The sequence below is a fragment of the Rhinichthys klamathensis genome, unplaced genomic scaffold, assembly GCF_029890125.1.
Source record: "Rhinichthys klamathensis goyatoka isolate OS25496 unplaced genomic scaffold, OSU_Roscu_1.1 h1tg000127l_1, whole genome shotgun sequence".
NCBI lineage: Eukaryota > Metazoa > Chordata > Actinopteri > Cypriniformes > Leuciscidae > Rhinichthys > Rhinichthys klamathensis.
In genome coordinates this window covers 5,318,917-5,341,166 of record NW_026606664.1, presented here as the reverse complement: position 1 = coordinate 5,341,166, position 22,250 = coordinate 5,318,917, and the positions used below count along the sequence as shown (strand labels likewise).

At 41.0% G+C, this 22,250-nt stretch overlaps 1 protein-coding gene across 1 annotated transcript in view; it reads right to left on the bottom strand.

Moving 5' to 3' along the window:
• cdh7a (cadherin 7a) overlaps positions 1 to 22,250 on the bottom strand; it is a 72,122-nt gene that overhangs the window by 2,900 nt on the left and 46,972 nt on the right. The window contains exons 9-11 of the mRNA XM_056256641.1: positions 22,076 to 22,197; positions 10,926 to 11,043; positions 10,530 to 10,781 (exon numbers count right to left, since the gene is read on the bottom strand). Of these exons, the coding sequence (XP_056112616.1) occupies positions 10,530 to 10,781; positions 10,926 to 11,043; positions 22,076 to 22,197 (492 nt within the window). The remainder of the gene's footprint in view (positions 1 to 10,529; positions 10,782 to 10,925; positions 11,044 to 22,075; positions 22,198 to 22,250) is intronic.

Here is a 22,250-nt window from a genome sequence, read left to right as displayed (position 1 = left end):
AAGAAAAAACGCATGTTGTTTTCATGTTTTATGGGGACTTTCCATAGACATAATGATTTTTATACTGTACAAACTGTATATTCTATCCCCTTACACTAACACTACCCATCACAGAAAACTGTATGCATTTTCATATTTTCAAATAACATCACTTCGTATGATTTATAAAGCCGTTTTCCGCATAGGGACCAAAAATGTTACCACAAGGACCATTATTTCGGATATTGCCATCTTCGTGGGGATAATAATTTAGGGTTTTCAAAGACACACACACACCTTCAAATCTCAAGCTGTCCATTTACCTTCGGTGCAAGATAAGCAAAGACATAAGAGGTGTAGAATCAGATCAGAATCACGACCGCGACTGTATCTCAAAAATATTTATAACACCGGACCAAAATATTACTCTGTCATTGTTTTACACCCTATCGAACAATTTTGCCTCAAGGCCTGACACTTTAAGGTACAACATGAAAGATAAGCTGACTTATCTCTGCAGTTCAATTAAGGCAGATCTGGTACATTAGTTTTATCAATAAGTTTATCCGACTGGGCTGTAGTGATTTTAATAACGCTGCTGACAAATCCTGAGCAGGAGGAGTTTCATCATGGGAGGTGCTCCTGGGAGCAGGAGGTGTCAAGGAGTTACAGTCAGATTCAATCTCATCCTGCATGTTTGTTTACAGTGGTTATTAACTGTATGGACCCTTATCCACGCACACAAAAACACATGCACAGCTGAGAATTAAGCACATGCCAGCACTTTTGTCTTCTCACTCTTAGCTCTGTCATGTGTGAACATAAGCAAACAGACCGAGATAAACGCATAGATGCCCGAAGAGCAAGATTTAGGGAAGGATGTGTTGCTGTAAATATGAGGCTTTAACGGCCACTTGCTTCCTTCCCGCTCCAACACAAGCTGCTTATTCGGGAAAGGCCAGCATTAAATCCTTTTAATGAGTGCAGCATATGCCTACTGTATGTGTAAAATAAGACTGTATTATATGTCAGTCAGAAAATATCACCCTGCCCTGAAAGCACAGACCCCGTATACAGCACATCAAAACTATCAACGAATGGCAAGGTTGCACCGTTGCACAAAAGACGTGTGTCTCGGTGATTCAAACCGGGGATCAAATAATGCACGGAAAAATATGGCGTGAAAGAGACGGAGAAATTCTGTCATTTTAAAAAGAGAAAAGGGGAAGCGCATAGCGAGAAATAACTAACATGACAAGACACATGCACAAAAAAGTCAAATAAATCCATTTTTGTGGTGTGTGGAATGCAAAAACCAATCCTCCGTGTTGCCGCTCTCAGACCTATGAATGCGAGGGATCTTACAGTATAGCCACAACACAGTCCTCCCACGGGAGTCTATCTCTCTCTCTCTCTCTCAATGTAGATAGCGCATACAGTATGTGTATTTGGCTGCCATTACTAAGCTCGAGGGGGAGGGAAGGGAGCAGATAAAGTAGGGAGAGAGAAAGAGGAGGTGTAAGTGGGAGCAGGCTGAAGTGAGAGAGAGAAAGATAGAGTGGAGGGAAAAGGGAGGCAAACGTCTAATGATCCATCCTTCAGGCCTGCCACAGCAAGTGTGAAATATGGTGCCAAAGTCTCATACTTCATCCTCAGGCCTAGTGTCGTTTTGCAGGGGCAGACAAGCTGGGCGAGTGGGCTGGCGAGGCAGCGGCTGCACGAGTGCAGTCATAATCACAGTACACACACACACTCCGGGAATGATAAACAAAAGCAAAGCCAATATCGGCCTTAAATTCAAGAGCAACGGTCTTACAACCATTTATGGTGTCTACAAAAGGAAATGCTATATAAAACTGGAGATAAAGGAATAGAAAATTAATAATTTACTCAACCTATTTTCTTTTTTTCTTCTTCTTCTGTGGAACACAAAGGGATATTTTATGTAAAATGTCCAAGCTGCCTTATAATAAAAGTGGATGGTGACCATGGCTCCATGGCAAGATTTTCAAGAAATAACAAAGAAATAATTTCAGTCTTTTCCTCACACAAAGCTATCAGAAAAAGGCCTTGTATAGAGAAACGAGTCATTTGAAATACTTTTATGGTGATTTTTTTTTTGTCCTTTTCGGAGCTTGACAGATTCCTTAACTTTCGTGATATGCTAAATATAGACAATTCAATAGAGTATAACAGTAGCAAAGGACACAAGCTGAAGACCTGGAGTTTGTACCAAAATTTGAGTTTAGTAGAGTGTTACATATAGAGAAAATTATGTATGAAATTTTTCCATATCTGGAAATCTTTTCTTACTTTCTTATTGAATGTGATCATTGGTTTCAGTAAAAAGCAAAAAGGTTGCTTTGGATATGATTTCTAGGGTGTACTATAGAATATGTAATGATGTGCAATAATGTATTTTTTATAACTGGACAATCTACTATAATCTACTGAAATTGTATTTAAAGCTGCAGTCCGTAACTTTTTGGGGTTAAAAATGATCCAAAATACATATTTGAGAAAATACATAACCAGTCAGTGTTCAAAACGATCTGCTTGCCTTAGCTCGATTCAAAACGGTAGCTTGTAATAATTGTTTTTAATTTCAGTGGTACTGGTGGATTTCTGCGGGAGATTCGAGCATGTCTTTGCGTCATTACGTCACATCTGTATACATAAAGAAGGAGTCTCGGCTAGTAGGCTATATAGCGTGTGAGGATGTTGGAGGTGGAGATTTATAGCCTTTTCTCACAGCACTTGATATAATTAAACTTATCAATTTGATGGCGGATCCAGAAAGGTTCAAAGGACAATCACCAGTGACAACTGGAGATTCACTCGCAGTAAATGCAAAAGACTTCGTTCGGACTTCGGAGTGGCTACAGAAAAAAAAGAGACTGCAACCGGCCCATGCGAAAACAAGGATACATATCGGAAGGACATTACATGTTGTCACGCAATGCTGACGTTGTTAACATTAACAATTTGAGAACAAAGTATAATTTGCACGGTTTTGCGTCATATGATAAGCGATTGTTAGATTTAATCAGCGCGATTTACTGCAATGTCAGAACCAGAACAAAATTGGATGTTTCTTACTTGTTCAGATGACATTTTCCGGTGAAAATTATTATGTTGGTCATACTTCCAAAAAGAATAATCTGTGATTCTGAGTGACAGTATCCACACCGGCGCGGTGACTGACAGCTGCACACTCTCCTGAAACATTGTGTTCATCCGCGCTGTGCCGTGTCGAAGTACAACTCACGTAAAGTTGATAATTCCGCGAATGACTGCAATTGCAAATTTCGAACAGAGAAGGCGACAAAGAGGAAAAACTGCGGACTGCAGCTTTAACTGAAATAAAATATTCAACATGGAAAAGAGCAGCTTGGACGACATCTTTTGCATTCCACAAAATAAACGGCATGACTTGGATTTGGAACAACATGACAACATACATTAATAATGTATAGATGCATATCCTATCAATGCAGTTTTTTTTTTTTTGAATATTTTCTAGGACAAAAACAAAGAATTTTATTTCTACTTGAAAACAGTTTATTTCTCTTTTAAACTCAAAGCAACTCAGTTTAAAACAGAAACTTCTATTTTGTTAAAATCTAATTTTGTGTGAAGCATTATTTTATTAGAGACAATGGCCCTCATTTATCATTCTTGCGTAGAAACGGGTGTATATGTTGGCGTAAGATTATGCTTACACTCCTCTCACCGCCTGATTTATGAAGCTGTGCGTACCTTTGAAATCCAGGTGTACGCAATACCTGCCCTTGATAAATCCCGCGGCTGAAAAACGATCGTCATTAGAATAACACGCCCCTATATATTCAAGTCTCCGCTTCCCCCACGCCCTCATTTTACGCCATGTACACACGGAAGACGGCACAGAAGAGAAACTTCTCCGACGTGGAGCCGAAATGACCTACAATAGTGTACAATAGTGATGATGATGATGTGATGTGGAGTACCATTCATTCACATTAATAATTGCATGACAATTTGTAATATTGTTCTTATTATTAGGCCTACCATTTACCATTACCATTTATGATTTTTATTATTAATGACGCTTATTGTTATTTAGAAGAAGAATGTCATTATTATTTAAAAGAAGAAGAATGTAATTTTTATTATTTTGTCAGTCTGAATTATTTTTTGGTCATTGAAAGCCTTTCATTACCGAACCCAGTCCGTGCGCACCTGCCGGGCCTAACCATGAAACGTCAGGGTAAAGCGCACAGGCTCGCAACTGAAGGAATACATATGGCTACAAATCAAATGCTTTGGTAAAGTCACACAAATTAAAAATTTAAGTCCATGTTGCACAAAAATAAACACTGAAGTTTATAATTACTATGTTGTTGTTGTTGGTCATAATATATCATATCTTTTAGTTTGTCAGTGCGTTTTGTGGTGTTAGGGATTGTTTTTCTGCGCATTTCCGCACTAACTCAAAACGTGCGTACACCACCTCCTGAGCTGGCGTAGGATTTGAGCGTGCCGTACGCCAACGTCCATATTGATAAATCTCAAAGTCACCGTGGTTTTGGGTGTACGCCAGGTGTACGCTGGAAATTTGGTGTACGCACTTTTGATAAATGAGGGCCAATGTGAATCTGTTGTTTAACAAACCGATATTACAAGAATTCTTTAAAAGACACAATGTCAGAAAAAAACTGTAAAATTTTACCTTTAGGGGTACAACAGCTTGTCACTGGGTCAGTATAACGTAAGAGATAACGTTGTACCTTTCAGTAGTAATATGTACTCTCCTGGCACAATATATGAAGCTTTTAGGGGAAAATAAGGTACTGAGATCTCTTTGAAAGTCTCTTTAAGGGTTCTGTGCAGTAACAAGCTGTTGTATCCTTAAATCCTTGAAGTGTCACCGCCCCCTTTTTTTGAATATACATGAAAATGCACATTCCGAACTTAAATGGTTGTAATTCAAGAATGCTTTGGAATATAGACGTAAGATTGGTCTTGTTTTAAAGAAGACATTTGGCAGATTTTTGTAGAAGTGAAATAAATTAAGAAAGTGAAACAGAAAAAAGTTATAGAAGTTTGAGTTTATGAAAATGTACAATGCAAAAAAAATTAATCATTCATATTTTATATAAAATATATATTTTCAAAAACTGGGCGACTCTATAACTGCAAAAAAATCAATGCCAAAAGTCTGAACAAGTTGTGTTTCAAATTTTAGATTGATATATCAAAAAATTAGCTTTCAGTAAGATTTTGTTTGGGCGCAGTACCAAACTTTTTCACTAGGTGACAACCAGACTCTATTACTGCCCATATAAGGGCGCCTCCATTTCCATATGTGGTTTGAGTGATCTGAACCATTATTTCCACAATTTTCATACAATTTATGAAGTAGACATCCTATTCAGATTCAGTATGAGAAGTTTGGCAGATTTTGATATGAATTCAACCTCTAAGAAACACATAAAAATAACATGTATGTGCGTTATAGCTCGCTGCCACCTCACAAATGGTGACTATTATTTTTTTGTTTATATTTAAAACATTGTCAGACCTTTTTTTCTAAAATAATTGAATGGATGCTATCTTTTGAACTCTTGGCATGAAAACAAACAGAGGTTTCTACCCTTTTTTCATGATTTTTCAGGTTCATTGCTATTTCAAAATAAAGGTCTGAACACGCCTTCAGTATGAAAATATTCTTGAACTAGAGATTGTAAGCTTTCAAATGATATATAGTTTGTCAAGATTAGTTTAGGTTTAGTATAGGATATTACTGTTTTAAAATGTAATGGCTTTGGGCCCACCGGTGGGTCGGTGACACGTAAGGGTTAAATCCTGAAAAAAAAAAAAAAAAACTTTCTGAGAGTGCAGAGTTTGTATTTTTTAAGCCATTGTTATGAAGAGTTATATAGATCTAATGCAGTCTTAAAACTTAACTGTTACAGACTGTGCCCACTTTAAGGCTTGATTTACCCTCTCTGCAGTTTTGACACAAGATGGATGTTCAACGGGAGCAGCAGATCAATTTAACATTATCCTCAATTTGCAGTAATTGGATTGAGAAAACAATCCGTCATCCAGAATCAATTAAACAACAAGTGGGATATTTTGTGGGGGCCTCGTTCTCATCGACCTCTTAAAAATGAGGCAGCGACTACTAGATTATGCACTGCCCTTCATTCTCTCTTTCACTCCCTCCCTCTCTTTCTCTCGGTCTCATGCGTTCCCTTTACATATCTCAACCACTGCCAATAGCCCAGGGCAGTGAAGACTAATCAAGATATACTGGCGATATGCGGATATATCTGGCTGTTGACATTTATGCGGCTGCCCAACACAAGGTGTTTGTGCTTTATGACACCTGTCTGTCCCTGCGTTTTCACAGCGGTGACATTATCTGAAAAATAAAATATGATTTATTCTGGGTGATGCAAGAGCACAGTACATCGCCTTAAGGGCCCTCATAAGTATTACTGACTATCGTCCACTTGCACCGTCAGAGGCCATAGTGAAGAGCGCCTGGAAGACAAGATGCCCTGCAATCGGTGAAGCAGAAATTGAAAGGGTGATGTCAATGTTGCGAGTGTGACCTGTGGACATGAATGTATCAGAGCACCTCGGGCTTACCTGACCTCTCTGTATTCTTCCACCTAAGACTGGAATAATGAGCTCAAGGTTTCCCTCAGAACAACTAGAACGACACAGCGGCTGTCATCATGTGATATGCGCTACAGAAATCCTTTGGATTACTTTATGCAAACACTGATAAATAGCAATGTGTTAACAGATCCCTTCTTTTGACATTTTTTGAATCATTATCAATGATTGGGCTTGATAGTGTGACTGAGATGTTGTAATGACACAAGGCAAGCAAGAGTTCACCTGAAAATCTGTCATCATATACTCGCCTCATGTCGTTCTAAACCTGCATGAGTTTCTTTCTTCCGTGGAATACTAAAGGGATTATTATTTATAGCACAACATCAAAGATGCTCTTTACCATTCAATGGAAGTGAATGGTGACCAACTGTCAAGGTATTTTTCCTCACACAAAGCTATCATATGGCTTCATCATCTACTTTCATTAAAATATGGCTCCAAAAGTGGGTTTTCGCAGTGATGTGACCCATTTTGGGTTCCCCAAAGAACCTTTCAGCAAACAGTTCTTAAAAGACCCATTTTTTTCTTAGTGAAAAGTACATTTTAATAACAAAGAACCCTAATTCCACTATAAAAAAAAAAAAAAAATACTTTTGTGGAATGGTTCTAAAGGTTCTCTATGGAACCATAGATGCCACTAAATAATCTTTATTTTTAAGAATGTATATCAAAAAGAGCAGCGTGAACTTTCTTTAAACATCTCATTTTGTATTCGATGGCAGCACAAAAGAGTCATGCAGGGGTGAAATAACAATATTTTCATTTCTGGCTGAAAAAATCCCTTAATGGAGAAACTCTTTTGAACTGTATGTTGTTAGATAAAAAAAGACAAAAGACTCAAAGTTGACATGTCCTTGTGTATCATTCATTGCCTGCCACGGTTTAGTTGTGCGCTGCTTTGATAACTAGCAGCAGCAGCCAAAAAGCTTGTTGATTCATTACTCTGAATAAGATAAAAGCAGAAAAGAAGATTCTTTTCCCTCTGCAGCTCTCCTACTCTGAAGGCATCCTCCTCCCCTCAACCATGAGTGAGCAGTCTTGAGCCCTTAGGGGCCGGACTCTCTTTGCCAAAAATAACTGCATTGCTCAGATCAGGCAGCGCAGTGGTCTAATCCAACTTGTGTAGTTTGGGAGGAGATGGGGTACTGGAGATCCCTACATTCACACGAGACGGCAAACCACAGGAATGATTATTTGACATTAGTTACAGCTGTTAGCTGAGCTCACATTCAGATGATAAATACTTAAAAACAGCGATCAATCAAAACAGCGATGGAGTCTGCTACTGTGTGCCACAAGCTGTGCTGTTTGGTCAAGATGGGATTACTCCCAGGTTCCTGTTGAACCTGAGGAAGGACAACAACGAGAAGCAAAACATGTCTCATAGTTTTCACAGTAATATTAAGCACAACCGTTTTCAACTTTGATAATTAGAAATGTTTCTTGAGCAGCAGTTCAGCATGTTAGAATGATTTCTGAAGGATCATGTGACACTGAAGACTGGAGTAATGATGCTGAAAATTCAGCTTTGCCATCACAGGAATAAATTGCATTTTCATATATATTAATATTAATAAATCAAGTCTTAATGTCTCATGGAATTTTGCTTCATCATGATCTTATGTATGGTGCTCCAAGTCATGTGTGAGAACAGCAGAGTTCTTAGGGAATGTGAAATTGAAACACATTGCACTTAGCTTCACTGCAACGTATTATTTCAGATCTACTGTTTAGTTGTAACGTATCTATTCAGATAGAAATGAACTAGTTCATACTTAGATATAATGGCACAGAAGAGGCAGAAAGAGCTTCCTTTGTTCCGTATTCGTAATCTATGCAGTGAGCAATCAAAAAATGGAAATTACTGGGGTTTGGTTCAAAATGTACACACACACAAATTCCTGTCTTGTCACAATAACAGGACTCAGACAGAGACTAAATCTGTCAGCAAATAGAGTTGTGGCTGTGTCCGTAGACAGATCTCCACATCGCCATCACAGCCAGAGAGACAACCTATCAATGGCATAATCAAGAAATCAATCAAACCATCAGGACTGCATTCACTCCCTCTGTGCAGTCTTCAGGTCGACAAATCAACACAAAGGCTCACCAGTCAACCAATCAGACCAAGTGAATGGTACATATGGGGTAGAGGTCACTCATCAAACAATCAGCTAATAAGGCTCCAAATAATAAGTAATCATCCAGACCTGCAGCCTCCCTGTAAGACGGTAAACAAGTCAATTGTGGCCAAGCAGACCTCTCAGCGCATGCCGAGTCCCAACTGTTAGAGCAGTCGTGCCAGCACTTTTAAAGTAACGGCAGCCCAAATGTGTGCTAAATGTCAGTACGGGGGAGGTGGAAATGCAAGGAATGCTCTTAAAAAATGATTTGAAAAACAATAACAAAAATTGGGAGCTGATTGGAAGCTGCATTCACAAAGCTCTCTGACATTTTTAAATGCGGATACCTTAACATTAGTTTTCTCTTAAAGACAACATGAAATCAACATATTTTGAAATCAAATGTTATTCATAATAATAAATACATAATAAAATGGCCCTGGTCCTTGGATATGATTTATCAAAAAAATAAATACAAAATACACTACTGTTCAAATGTTTGGGGTAGGTACAATTTTATAAATGTTAATTGAACGGAAGTTAATTGTATGACTTCTCTCTTATGCTCAGAAGTAAAAATTGTAATATTGTGCAATATTATTTAAAATGTCATTTATTTCTGTGATGGCAAAGCTGTTACTCCAGTCTTCAGTGTCACACGATCCTTCAGAAATCATTCTAAAGCCGCGTTTCCACCGCAATTACCAGGAATTATTTGTCCCAGGAACTTTTTTCATAGGAACTTTTTTTGCCCCAGAACGGTTGCTCACTGCGTTTACACCGTGGACTAAAGTTCCGGGAAGATTAGTCTGGTGACGTTGAACTGCGTGCGACTGCTCCTCCCAGTCTGCGCGTACTTGTTTTGAGTTTTAAGTATTGAGGAGATTCAAGCTGTGCTGTTTTTGTGTGCGATCTATTGGTTTACTAACGAGGTAATTAACAAAACGGCAGAAAAGAGACGAACACTAATACCAAAGCGTATTCATTTCAGAAAGCTCGTAATGCTAGATAGACAACGTTTGGTATCAGCTATAGCGGACATGACCGTGAGATGGATGGGACGAACGCGCGCCATCCGGCAGAGAGAACAAGGTAAAAGAACCAATCAGCATGTTCAGCGCACAAGTCCCACCCCGAAAGTTCCTGAACTCTGAAAAAATACTACCTCGCCAGCAGGGACTTTCTGGGGGGGAAATTTTTACCCGGAACTTCATTTAGACCCTGGTTCCTGCGGTGTAAACACACGGAGTACCACCCCAAAGTTCCTAGTTCCTGGGGAAAGTTCCTGCGGTGGAAACACGGCTTAATATACAGTATTTATTTGAAATAAAAATAGTTTGTAACAATGTAAATGTCTTTACTGTCACTTTCGATTAATTTAATGTATCCTTGCAGAACAATTTAAAAAAAAAAAGTAGTGTAACTTTCTCAGCCTCTGAAACCTTTTCTTCAAATTTCCAGCAGAATAATTTGTTTCACTCTGAAAAAAATGACATTACAAAAGCTAAATGTTGTTTCATAATAAGCCATTTGTGTGTTGATTTAATCATCCCAAACAGCCGGACACAACAACACTGGTTAAATCATTGGCGGGAGTTTGAGGTGGGACTATTCGTTTTTAGACCTATTCAAGAAAGGGAAATGATCGGCAAGCAAACAAAGAAAAGCAGCACTTTGTCAATGTCAGTTTGTTTCATTAAACAGGCTTATTAACCATTGCTTTATGTGCTCAGGAGGGATACATGTCTTTCCTACCAAGCAGGGTGATGATGCAGGCCAGGATGGCGATGAGAGCTCCGGTGCTGAGTCCAGCTGACAGCATGAAGGCCTCTGTGCCACATGACTGGGGCGTCCCATCAGGGTCACAATCACACACTCTAATAGACAGCGTGTTAGTGCTGCTGAGGGCAGGGGACCCGCTGTCCACTATCAACACTGGCAGTCGATACATAGCCTGTTCCCTCCTCTGAAAACCACTCCGCTTAGTTAGAACAGAAGCTGTATTGTCTGCAGAGAGAAAGAGACATATGATATCATGTGAAAAGTGAAAAAATTACTCCTATGAATAGATAAAACGAAACCTTTTCTGTCTTAGGAATAAGAGCTGAGATTCAAGGATTCGCTATAAACTGTCTTAATGAAATGACGCACCTTTATTGTCTCGGAGGGTGAAGTTCATGTTCCCAGCTGTCTCTGCAGTGAGGGAGAAGAAGAAGCGATGCCCGCTGGGTGGTTCATCTTTATCCACTGCACTTACTGTTTCAATGACCTAAGACAGTGTTGAAGAGGGAGTAAAGAACAGGAAGATGAATACTGCTGTTATTGCCTCACTACAGACAAAATAATCCACAGCTCTCTCGCTCAAAACACTGCATTGTCACAATAACAATGAATGTTTCAGATTCTAGATAAACCTGAATATTTCATGAATGGACTTATTTAATTGTTTTAAATTTAATTTAATTTATTTAACAGTTTTTCCAGTCTGTCGTCATCTCGGTTCGAAATCTGCAATTGCAGTCATTCATGGAATTATCAACTTTACGTGAGTTTTACCTCGGCGTGGCACAGTGCGGATGAATCCAATGTTTTGAGGAGAGTGTGCAGCTGTCAGTCACCGCGCCGGTGTGGATACTGGCATTCGGAATCACAGATTCTACTTTTTGGAAGTATGACCAACATAAGACTTTTCACCCTAAAATGTCATCTGAACAAGTAAGTAACATCCACTTTTGTTCTTCTGACCAACTAAGGGAAAAAAGCATTGCAGTAAATCGTGCGGATTAAATCTAACGATCGCTTATCATATCACGTCAAACCGTGCAAATTATACTTTGTTCTCTATAATTGTTAATGTTCAACATCAGCATTGCGTGACTACATTTAAAGCCCTTCAGATATTTATCCTTGTTTTCGCATGGGCCGGTTGCAGTCTCTTTTTCCAAACTCTCACTCCGAAGTCTTTTGCATTTTACAACGGGTGAATGTCCAGTTGTCACTGGTGATTGTTGTTTGAACCTTTCTGGATTCGCCATCAAATTAATATGTTTAATTATATCAAGTGCTGTGAGAAAAGGTTATAAATCTCCACCTCCAACATCCTCACACTCATAGCCTACTAGCCCGAGACTCCTCCTTTATGTGTACAGATGTGACGTAATGATGCAAAGACATGCTTGAATTTCCCGCGGAAATCCACAAGTATCACTGGAATTAAAAACATTATTACAAGCTTACCGGTTTGAATCGAGCTAAGGCAAGCAGATAGTTTTGCACACTGGCTGGTTATGTACTTGCTCAAAAATGTATTTTCGATAATTCTTAACCCAAAAAAGTTACGGACTGGAGCAAAGTTTATTTAGATGCTACTGTATGAATATTTTAGGTTCAATTGTGATACTATTTTTAACAGTATAAACCTATCACTCAGCCTCTCTCGCCACGAGAGCCACATATTAAGACAATTAACAGTTAATCTTAACTATATATTAACCCCAAGACCCTTGCCATTTTTTGAATACATTTCTTTACAGAATTAATGGTGACACTTTACAATAAGGTTTCATTAGTTAACATTAGTTAACAAAGATTAGCAAATACAGTAACATGTATTGCTCATGTTAGTTAATAAATTATCTTATGTTAACAAATGAAACCTTATTGTAAAGTGTTACCAAATTAATTAACTAATATAACATATTAAATCAGCAGCTCTTTTTCATGTAACACCACACAAAAAATTTCAGCCATCAGCTGAATTCAAGGTGGTAAAAACTTGGAAGAAACAAATGCACAATTCACAAGTTTAAATCACACTGAAAACAACATCAGGAGGATAGGCGAAGCCAGTAAGCTATCTGTGAGAGATAGCTCATACGGTATCCAGGGATTTAGCAAAGTAGAGGGCCATCCCAGTCTAAATCTGGACCGAAACCCCTCTAAAGCTGGGCAAAGTGCTGCGTTTTAGAGATGAATATCAGGGTGACCCATCAGGTGGTACGCTAAGAAGATTCTCCTGACACACTGTTGTGGCCTAATCTGTGGGTTTGGCTGGGTTAAATACTGTGCACAGCTCTTCCCTTGTGTCAGGCTGGAGTCAGCACAAACTCAATCTGCTTGAAAAATCTCCTAAAACCTCACACACAGGCCGAATGCAGCGGAGCTGCGGCTAACAGACTCTTCTGTATCTTTTCCTTGTTCGTCCGAGGAATATGACCTTGTGCTAACCAAGAGTTTGCAGCACTTTAATTATCCACTCATTTCTTTTTATTTAACACCCTTCCCCCACATTTACACTAAGTGAGTATTTGGCAATGGGAACTCTGACGGATTTATCATTTATCTGTAAATATTTTTTAAAACGTTGCACTATTAAAAACCTGCATAAATGACACAAGCAGCACAGGATGTTCCCTCAGTACCAAGCGCTGATTACAGTAAACTGTGACAAATTTAATTACAGATAGTCCATTAAGGCGAATGCAAAGTGTATTGATAAAATCATTGATGCAACGGGTTCATTTAAAATGAATACGAACATCTTGCCAAGGCAGAACAGCTTAAACTAAACCTGATTTTAGATTTGACCGAGGAGAAAAGTCAATAATTTTTTTTCAAAATAATACTGCAAAAACACAAAATAGCTCTTGTATAGCCAAGAAGTGCATATACAGTATGAAAATAAAAGGGGTGATTTAAGCTCCTTTCGCAGTACATGTAAGAATGGCTGGAGGGCAAGGAATCTCCCCTGTGCCACCTGGTTTTAAAGAGGGGAAAAGTGGTAAAACCGCCCGTGAAGAGTTAGCAGTCACAAGCGCTTTAAAACACCAGTCTGTCAGCCTGCCACTGCTGACCGTGTCTCTGAGGCATACAGAAACAAGACAGAATATAGACGACCTTAAAGAGAAAAAAAAAAAAAAACACTCACTCCTCATAATCTAATCTGCTAAATCACCTGTAACAAATCATCTGGCTCATTTAGAGACCGAAGCTTCAATTCATATTAAGCTTCTATTAAATTCAAAAAGGCATATTAGGAACAAAAGAGAAACCAAGGGCACAGAGAAAAGAGCTTTGCGCTGGGAAGCGAAGGTGAAGACATACGTTTGGTGCATGTGACCCCATTACAGGCACTTGTTGGATGGGGATCTGGGGACCTTTTTCAACAAGCCATCTGTTTTAGCCTCGAATGCAATGATGTGGAATATTCCCTCGTATCACATACATTCGGAGATGGGTGATTATGATCACCTTCATCCAACAACAGACTAGATTTTTCATGCATTTTTTTAAGTTTTGAATTTTTTAGAGGCCAAGCTTTCATTGTTAATAGAACTGATTGTCAACAATAGCGAAGATGAAACAAAAATGTGCTAATTAAATTGCTGATGAAAATAAGATATTAACAATGCACTAACAATGTTTTCAAAATAAATTTTTTTTGAAATAATAAAGATTTAAATAATCCAGTCACAAATAATTCAAACTAACTTCTGGTTTTAAAGAAGAAAAGACTAGAGCCTGGCTTGCATAATTTTTTAATGTCTTGCAGTGAGCATTTTTTTTTTTTTATGACGCTGTATCAAGATAAAAAAAAAAGTGCAAATGAATCTGCATTCTGGTTTGTTACATTGCACTTCTGTAGTTTCTTTTTAACACAAGAACACCTCTTACGTCTGAGCGGAATCAAACAAACACAAAACCAGCCTAATCATACAGGACTTCGACTGGTCATTCAGACATCCCTCATTTTGAAAAAATGTACTTTTCCCACAATCTAGCTAGTACATAGGAAAAAAGAAATAATTAAATTTGCACTCAAACCTGGTATCATTTGCTCATGAAACCTGGCAACAGCATTACCACACACCTATATGCAACACTTCATTCTTCCTCCAGGCAATTTTGAATTTAAATTGAAGAGCTCCATACAGTCTCTTTCAGAGGGGCTGGCTTCTTGATGGAGCAGGTGTGAAGCTCTAAATTTACAAATGTGCAGATGAGGTGTACGAAAACAACAAAGTGGAGATACACTCAAAGATAATTTAACAGCAAACACGAAAGCTGGCTGAAAAAGAGCCTATTTCGCCACAGACACATATAGAAAAACAGCATTTGCGACTATTTTGCAAGGCACTGAAGTGACAAAGAACGTAAAAGTGCCATCACTGTTTGTTGATGACACTGTCCCTCACGGCAAACACTCTGATCAAAATTCTTCGTCTAACAGCTCCAGAACGCCTCATTCAAAGGCTTTGACTTTCAGATTTGGTCTCCAAAAGCACTCCAGGATGTCTGAGAGCCTCTGTTCTGCAGGTACAGCGTTTTAAGGGCCATGATAAGGACAGAGTCCTCGTGCCAAGAATCACAGGAGAGATCCGTGCAATCAAGACAGCATTTGACTATCACTGCTGCATCGCTCAAGTGCTCCCATGGCTGAAGATATGGAAGTGAACATGAATCACAGGGGAAACTAAATCATTATGGAAACATACAGACGCTTTCATCTCTACTCAGAGAAAGTGAGACTGTTCTACTGTTCCTCAGAGAGGCAGGAAAGTAATTTAGCCTCTAATATGAGAGAGAGCTCTGAAAGTTAGAAGTGATAGAAGTCTGAGGTGTCCAAAACACATGGAGAGTGTTCTTGGGGGACTTAGGTAATGCGTTTCAAGGCTACGATAGCATTTGTGAAAAGAGCCCACCAGCACCTTTTCATTTAGGCAAAACAAACATTGTTCCCTGTGACTCTGGGACACAGACAGGCCAGGACTAATTGTTATGGCCCAGACAATCATGCCACTACAGGGGATTGTATCTCATGCTCAGTAAACCCTGTAGCCTTGTTCTGTTCTCTCTTTGTTTTGAGAGCTCTTGTGGGAGGGATTATTTTTTCTTAAGAAAAAGAAAAACATCCTTCAGTATTCTTTCACTGCTCCCAAAAGAACTGATCAGATCAAGTCAATTTCTGATACACTAATAAAAACAACATCGTAATTAAATGAGTAAGAATTTCAAACACCTCTGCAAATGCTTGACTATTAACTCTGTATAATACACCATCTTTCTGAGATTTAAATGAAACAATTACTAAGTGGGGTTTCTATGGAAGCTTGCCTTTTTTTGACTATTTATATATAAAAAGGTCTTTGTGAGAAGGTGAACATGATTTCACCAGGTGCAACCATTTGAGTTGATCAGACTTAATTTGAGGGCGTTCATAGTTTATGTAAAGTTTCGGCTTACAACTGGTTAGGCTCTTCTACATCAGTGTTATTCACTTATCATTTCCCTATGATTTTAGGGGTATGTTAGGTTTAGGGGTAGGGATATGGTTAGGAGCTAATTTTTGGACAGGAATGCTGTTCCAGGATCAAGAAAATATGTTGACCCAGGAACATTATGTAGCAAAATCACGGTGACCATTGTGAGATAGTAGACAAGAAATAGTCGTATTGTGAGTCACAAATGCAAGAATCAAGAAATCATTCTAAGTTAAAATTGTGAGACATACAGACATACTGTAAACTTTAAATCATTAGATATTTGCATTTACTAGAAAAAGCCACAGCCAAGTCACAAATTATGAGAAATAAATTTGCAATTGGGAGATAGTCTCAATTCTGAGATAAATTCGCATTTATGAGAGTCAACTGTAAGATATGTCGAAATGATGTGATGTACAAAAATATATTTTTTAAAAATAATGACAATAAGAAATAAACTGATATTTTTGGGAACAGGCTTCCATAGGTTTCAGCTATTAAAATATTTTTTATTGTATATTATTATTAAATCAAGTGTTCTTGTTTGTATTATTCTAGTCTTAGAAAATAAAAAAATGCTCTCAGAAGGAAAGGTGCCTCTAGTTGTGTGTAGAATCAGTCTTGTTTTCACCACTGATGTTGGTCCTCTGACATTACCCAGCGCCATCTAGATCAATGGTGAGTCAAGTCACAAAATTTGTCGGCGGCTTTTATCATTCCCATTTGGACAGAACAAATGTCCAGAATGTTTTCTCCATGCATTTAGTATGTGGCATTCGTAATGTCTTTTATACCACATTTATCTTAGTAATGACGTTCTGACAAACATTGGAATATGAATGTGACAGAGAATGTGTTTGAATCAGGGCATGTTGCTGACTCGAAAATGAGGAATCCATTGGTTTGCTTGTGTTTGTGTTCAGCAATTGTCTGCTGCAGGACCTCACATTTGGCTACTTGACAATGCCACGCTCCCCAACAAACCAATTTCATGCCACAGTCACCTCTGTCTCATTTGCATCGGTGTAAAGCTTTTTCTGCATGAGCGCACAATGTTTTGATCCCCTGATTAGAGTGATCTGCAGCAGAAAGTCACTAGAATCCTGTTGTTATCATTCTGTCCATCTGTGGCTCTCGCTGTTCTTTACTGGCTACTGATCAGCACTAAGGTCCAGATTATTTCTGGTTAAGTTCTATCAAAAATATAAACTAATGAGTTTTATGAGTTCCCTTTCGAGGGAACTCGCGCTGCGTCGAGAATCGACACTTTGGGGAACGCCTTCAGCGTGACGCGTCTGAAACCTGTATGGAACTAGTCCAATCTTGATTGGTGTTGCGTGATGACGTCAGCCGTGACGTCGCATGTGACGGTGAAGCGGAAGCTATAAAAGGACACCGGAACCTAACAGCGTCAGCTTTCTGTTCTTCAGTAAGCGTTCTATGTGACTGTGTGTCTTATTTGGTGTTGTTTGTACGTTACTATATATATATATATATATATATATATATATTATGGCAGAGAAGCAGGTCAGACAGTGTGCGTCCCCTTGTCCGCGCTTTTTGAGCGAGGGTGATACACACTCGCTCTGTGTTGTTTGTCTGGGAATGGAGCATGCACAGGCTGTGCAAACTGTGATCTCATGCCTATGAGAACGCTCCGTTCCCGCCTGTGCCTGTTCGATAAAACAGGCCAGGCACGCGCTCCCCAGGGATCAGGTCCTGCGTCTGTCGAGGCAGCGCGGCGCCTGCATTCTTGGGGATCGCAAAGGGATCTGGTTGGGGATGTTGAGATGGCTTCGGCCCTTTCCCAACATTCATCAACCAGTTCCCACGGTCCCGCTCACGGTTCGGGAGCCCGCCCTGCGGCTTCTTCCGCCCGTGAAGAGGACCAGATGCTCAAACTATCTGCCTCTGAGGCGGATATTTTGAGCATCGATGCAGGGGAATGTGAAGATCTGCCACTCCATTCTCCTGCATCTGAGGAGCTGCTGGAGGTTGTGACTAGGGCAGTGGCTAAATTAAATATCAGTTGGCCACCAGAGAAGCAGGAAGCGACAGTAAAAAGTAAACTCGATGAGCGCTTCCTGCAAGCCCGGTCACAGCCTTCGCGCCGGAGCCTCCCGTTTTTCCACGATCTCCACAACTCACGATCTCAACAACTCACCTCCAGCGAAAGCATATCACAGTGTCCGCCAAAAAATTTGGCGGTTCTGTCGAGTTCGCTTCCTCTCACGAGGCCTGCAGAAAAATTATTTCGGTTAAGACCTGCCAGTCAACTGCTTCAGGTCACCGAGGTCTTAAATATAACACCAGAGGTCAGTCTCGAGAGACTGGCCCCCCTAGTAGATTATTTAGACACCTGGAAGGGTCTTTAAAATATATCTCAGTGGGTCCTGCATATAATAGAAAAGGGGTACAGAATCCAGTTTGAGTATCGCCCACCGGAATTCAGTGGGGTCGTGCACACACTGGTCAGCTCCGAGCAGGGTCAGGTCATGGAACAGGAAGTCCAGTCCCTCTTAGCGAAGGAGGCCGTAGAGTATGTTCCTCCTCAAGAGCGAGAAACCGGGTTCTACAGCCGGTACTTCATAGTTCCCAAGAAGGATGGAGGTTTACGTCCCATATTAGATCTCAGGGTATTGAACCGGTCTCTGAGGAGATACAGGTTCAAAATGTTGACCATACCTATTATCGTGAGTCAGATCAGATCCGAGGACTGGTTTGTCACGATAGATCTAAAGGATGCTTACTTCCATATTTCCATCCTTCCTCAACACAGGAAGTTTCTAAGGTTTGCTTTCGGGGGAAAGGCTTACCAATACAGAGTTCTTCCATTCGGCCTAGCACTGTCACCTCGCACCTTCACGAAATGTATGGATGCTGCTCTTGCTCCTCTAAGACTTCAAGGCATTCGCATCCTCAATTACATTGACGACTGGCTGATTCTAGCAGAGTCGGAGGTGATGGCAGTTCAACATCGAGATGTTGTTCTGCACCATCTAAGGTGCTTGGGACTGAGACTCAATGTCAAGAAGAGTTCATTAACTCCTCTGCAGAGAACGATTTTCCTGGGGGTAGTTTGGGACTCAGTTACGAGCGGGCACAGTTGTCTCCTGCTCGTGTAAATACCATCTTGACCACAGTAACGAGTTTCAGGCTGGGCCAAACCATCACTGTCAAACACTTTCAAAGAGTGCTGGGTCTCATGGCGGCAGTGTCCAACGTAATTCCTTTTGGTCTGCTGCACATGAGGGCCTTACAGTGGTGGCTCAGGAGCAAAGGGGTTTCCCCGAGGGGGAACCCTTTTCGCACTATCAAGGTAACGCGCAGATGCCTTCGTTCCTTGATAAAGTGGAATAAACCTTGGTTCCTGTCCCTAGGTCCTGTGTTGGGGGCACCGTGTCAGAGGAAAATCCTGACCACGGATGCCTCCCTCACAGGCTGGGGTGCGGTTATGGAAGGCCGCTACACCAGAGGTCTCTGGGAGGACCCTCATCTCTCTTGGCACATCAATTGCTTAGAGATGTTGGCTGTGATTGTGGCTCTCAGACATTTCCTTTCGGACCTCAGAGGCCATCATGTTCTTGTACGGACAGACAATACGTCAGTGGTCTCTTATATAAATCGACAGGGGGGCCATCGACAGGTAAGATCGCGCCCTCTATGCAGACTGGCACACCAGGTCCTCCTGTGGTCCCAGGGCAAACTTCTCTCAGTCAGAGCGATGTTTATCCCTGGAAACAACAATGTGGGAGCAGACATCCTGTCGAGGCAGGGGCTGAGGCCCGGGGATAGGAGACTCCACCCGGAGTCGGTGGAGCTAATATGGAAGGAGTTTGGACAGGCCAAAGTGTATCTATTTGCCACCCACGTGAACACTCACTGTCCACTCTGGTTCTCCCTATCACATCCAGCTCCCCTGGGACTGGATGCCATGGTGCAGACGTGGCCGAGGCTACGTCTGTACGCTTTTCCCCCAATCGCTCTGCTCCCAGGGGTTCTAGAGAGGGTCCGGCGGTACGGGATCAGCTTACTCCTAGTAGCCCCGTAGTGGCCGGCCCGAGTATGGTTTTCGAACATCATGGTTCTTCTAGCAGGCCCTCCTTGGCAAATCCCGATCAGGAGGAACCTTCTTTCTCAGGCCGAGGGCACAATATTTCACCCTCAGCCGGAGTTGTGGAAACTGTGGGTCTGGCCCTTGAGGGGGACCAGCTCGTAAATACTGGTCTCTCAACTGAGGTTATTGAGACCATTTTAAACTCTAGAGCCCCCTCCACGAGGAAATTGTATGCCTTAAAATGGAATTTTTTCAATTTATGGTGCAGAGAACTTCAGTTGGACCCAGTTAACTGCCCGGTGGCTTCAGTCGCTTCTCTGACGGGCTCTCCCCGTCCACGCATAAGGTCTATGTGGCGGCCATAGCTGCCTTCCACACGCCTCTAGGGGTGGGCACCTTGGGGAGACACCCACTAATTGTATGTTTCCTTCGTGGAGCTAGGGGGATGAGGCCTGTCATCCAGTCCAGAGTTCCCGCTTGGGACCTGACAGTGGTCCTTGAAGGGTTATCACTGGCACCCTTCGAGCCCTTGGATGAGGTGTCTGAGAAATTCATGTCCTTTAAAGTAGCATTCCTGCTCACAATTACGTCCCTCAAAAGAGTTGGGGACCTGCAGGCATTCTCGATTGTTCCCTCTTGCCTCGAGTTCGCTCCTGGCAGAGTAAAAGCCGTTCTCCACCCTAGACCCGGCTATGTGCCTAAGGTGCCGTCAAATGTGGCACGGTCTATAATTCTTCAGGCGTTTCATCCTCCACCGCATGTGTCGGATGAGCAAGCTAAGCAACAGTCGGACCAACTTCTTGTGTGTTTTGTGTTTTGTGTCAATTAATAAGGGCTCCCCTGTTTCTAAGCAGACTATCAGCAGATGGATAGTAGAGGCTGTATCTTCAGCTTACGAGGCACGCAGTTTGCCTTCGCCTCTTCTGATTAAAGCTCACTCGACTAGAGGAGTGGCTTCTTCTAAGGCTTTGCTGTCAGGAGTTTCCCTTCAAGAGGTCTGTGATGCCGCAGGCTGGGCCTCCCCTCACACCTTTGTACAGTTTGGATCTGCCCTCTACACCGGGGTCACAAGTTCTCTCGTCTTGAGTATGCCAGATTGCTTCATACCAGGGCGTTTTCTCTCAGTGTGGCGCAGTGGGCATTTCGTTCCCCAAAGTGTCGATTCTCAACGCAGCGCGAGTTCCCTCGAAAGGGAACGTCTCGGGTTACAGTAACCCGAGACTGTAACCCTCGTTCCCTGAGAAGGGAACGAGACGCTGCGTCCCTCGGCCACACTTTCGCGCTCCTGAGAACGACTTGCTTCGACGAATTGAAAGCTGACGCTGTTAGGTTCCGGTGTCCTTTTATAGCTCCCGCTTCACCGTCACATGCGACGTCACGGGTGACGTCATCACGCAACACCAATCAAGATTGGACTAGTTCCATACAGGCTTCAGACGCGTCACATTGAAGGCGTTCCCCAAAGTGTCGATTCTTGACGCAGCGTTTCGTTCCCTTCTTAGGGACTTCTTCTTACAGTCGTAACCCGAGACGATTTATGAGTTTCTTTCTTCTGTTAAACTAAATATATATTTTTTAAAGAATTTTGGTAACCAGACAGTTGACAGAACCCATTGACTTCCATAGTAGGAAAAAAATACTACGGATGTCAATGGGTGCCATCAACTGTTTGATTACCAACATTTTTCAAAATATATTTTTTTGTGTTCAACAGAAAAAAAGAAACTCATTCAGGTTTGGAACAACATGAGGGTGAGTAAATGATGACAAAATTTTCATTTTTGGGTGAACTATTCCTTTAAACTGCAGTGCAATGCAGCACATAATCTCTTTTCTCATTCATTAGTTGCTTCCAAAAGTAATAGTGCACAATTAATTTGTGTAGTATCAGAGAAGATTTTTTTCTTTAATTCCACTATACAAGTATTGAAATCACATTTGATATGAAAGCCTTTCTGTTGAAGAATCAAGAGCCACAATACCTGTCCTGGACCAACGTTTTCACACAGGAAGGTCTCATACTCTATGGCAAAGACTGGCGCATTGTCATTAATGTCCATCACTGTGATCAGAGCCACTCCTTTCCCCACCTGCGACGGATCCACTGAAATCACAGAGAAAAATATGCATGCATGAACAGGCTAACAGATGAAAAAA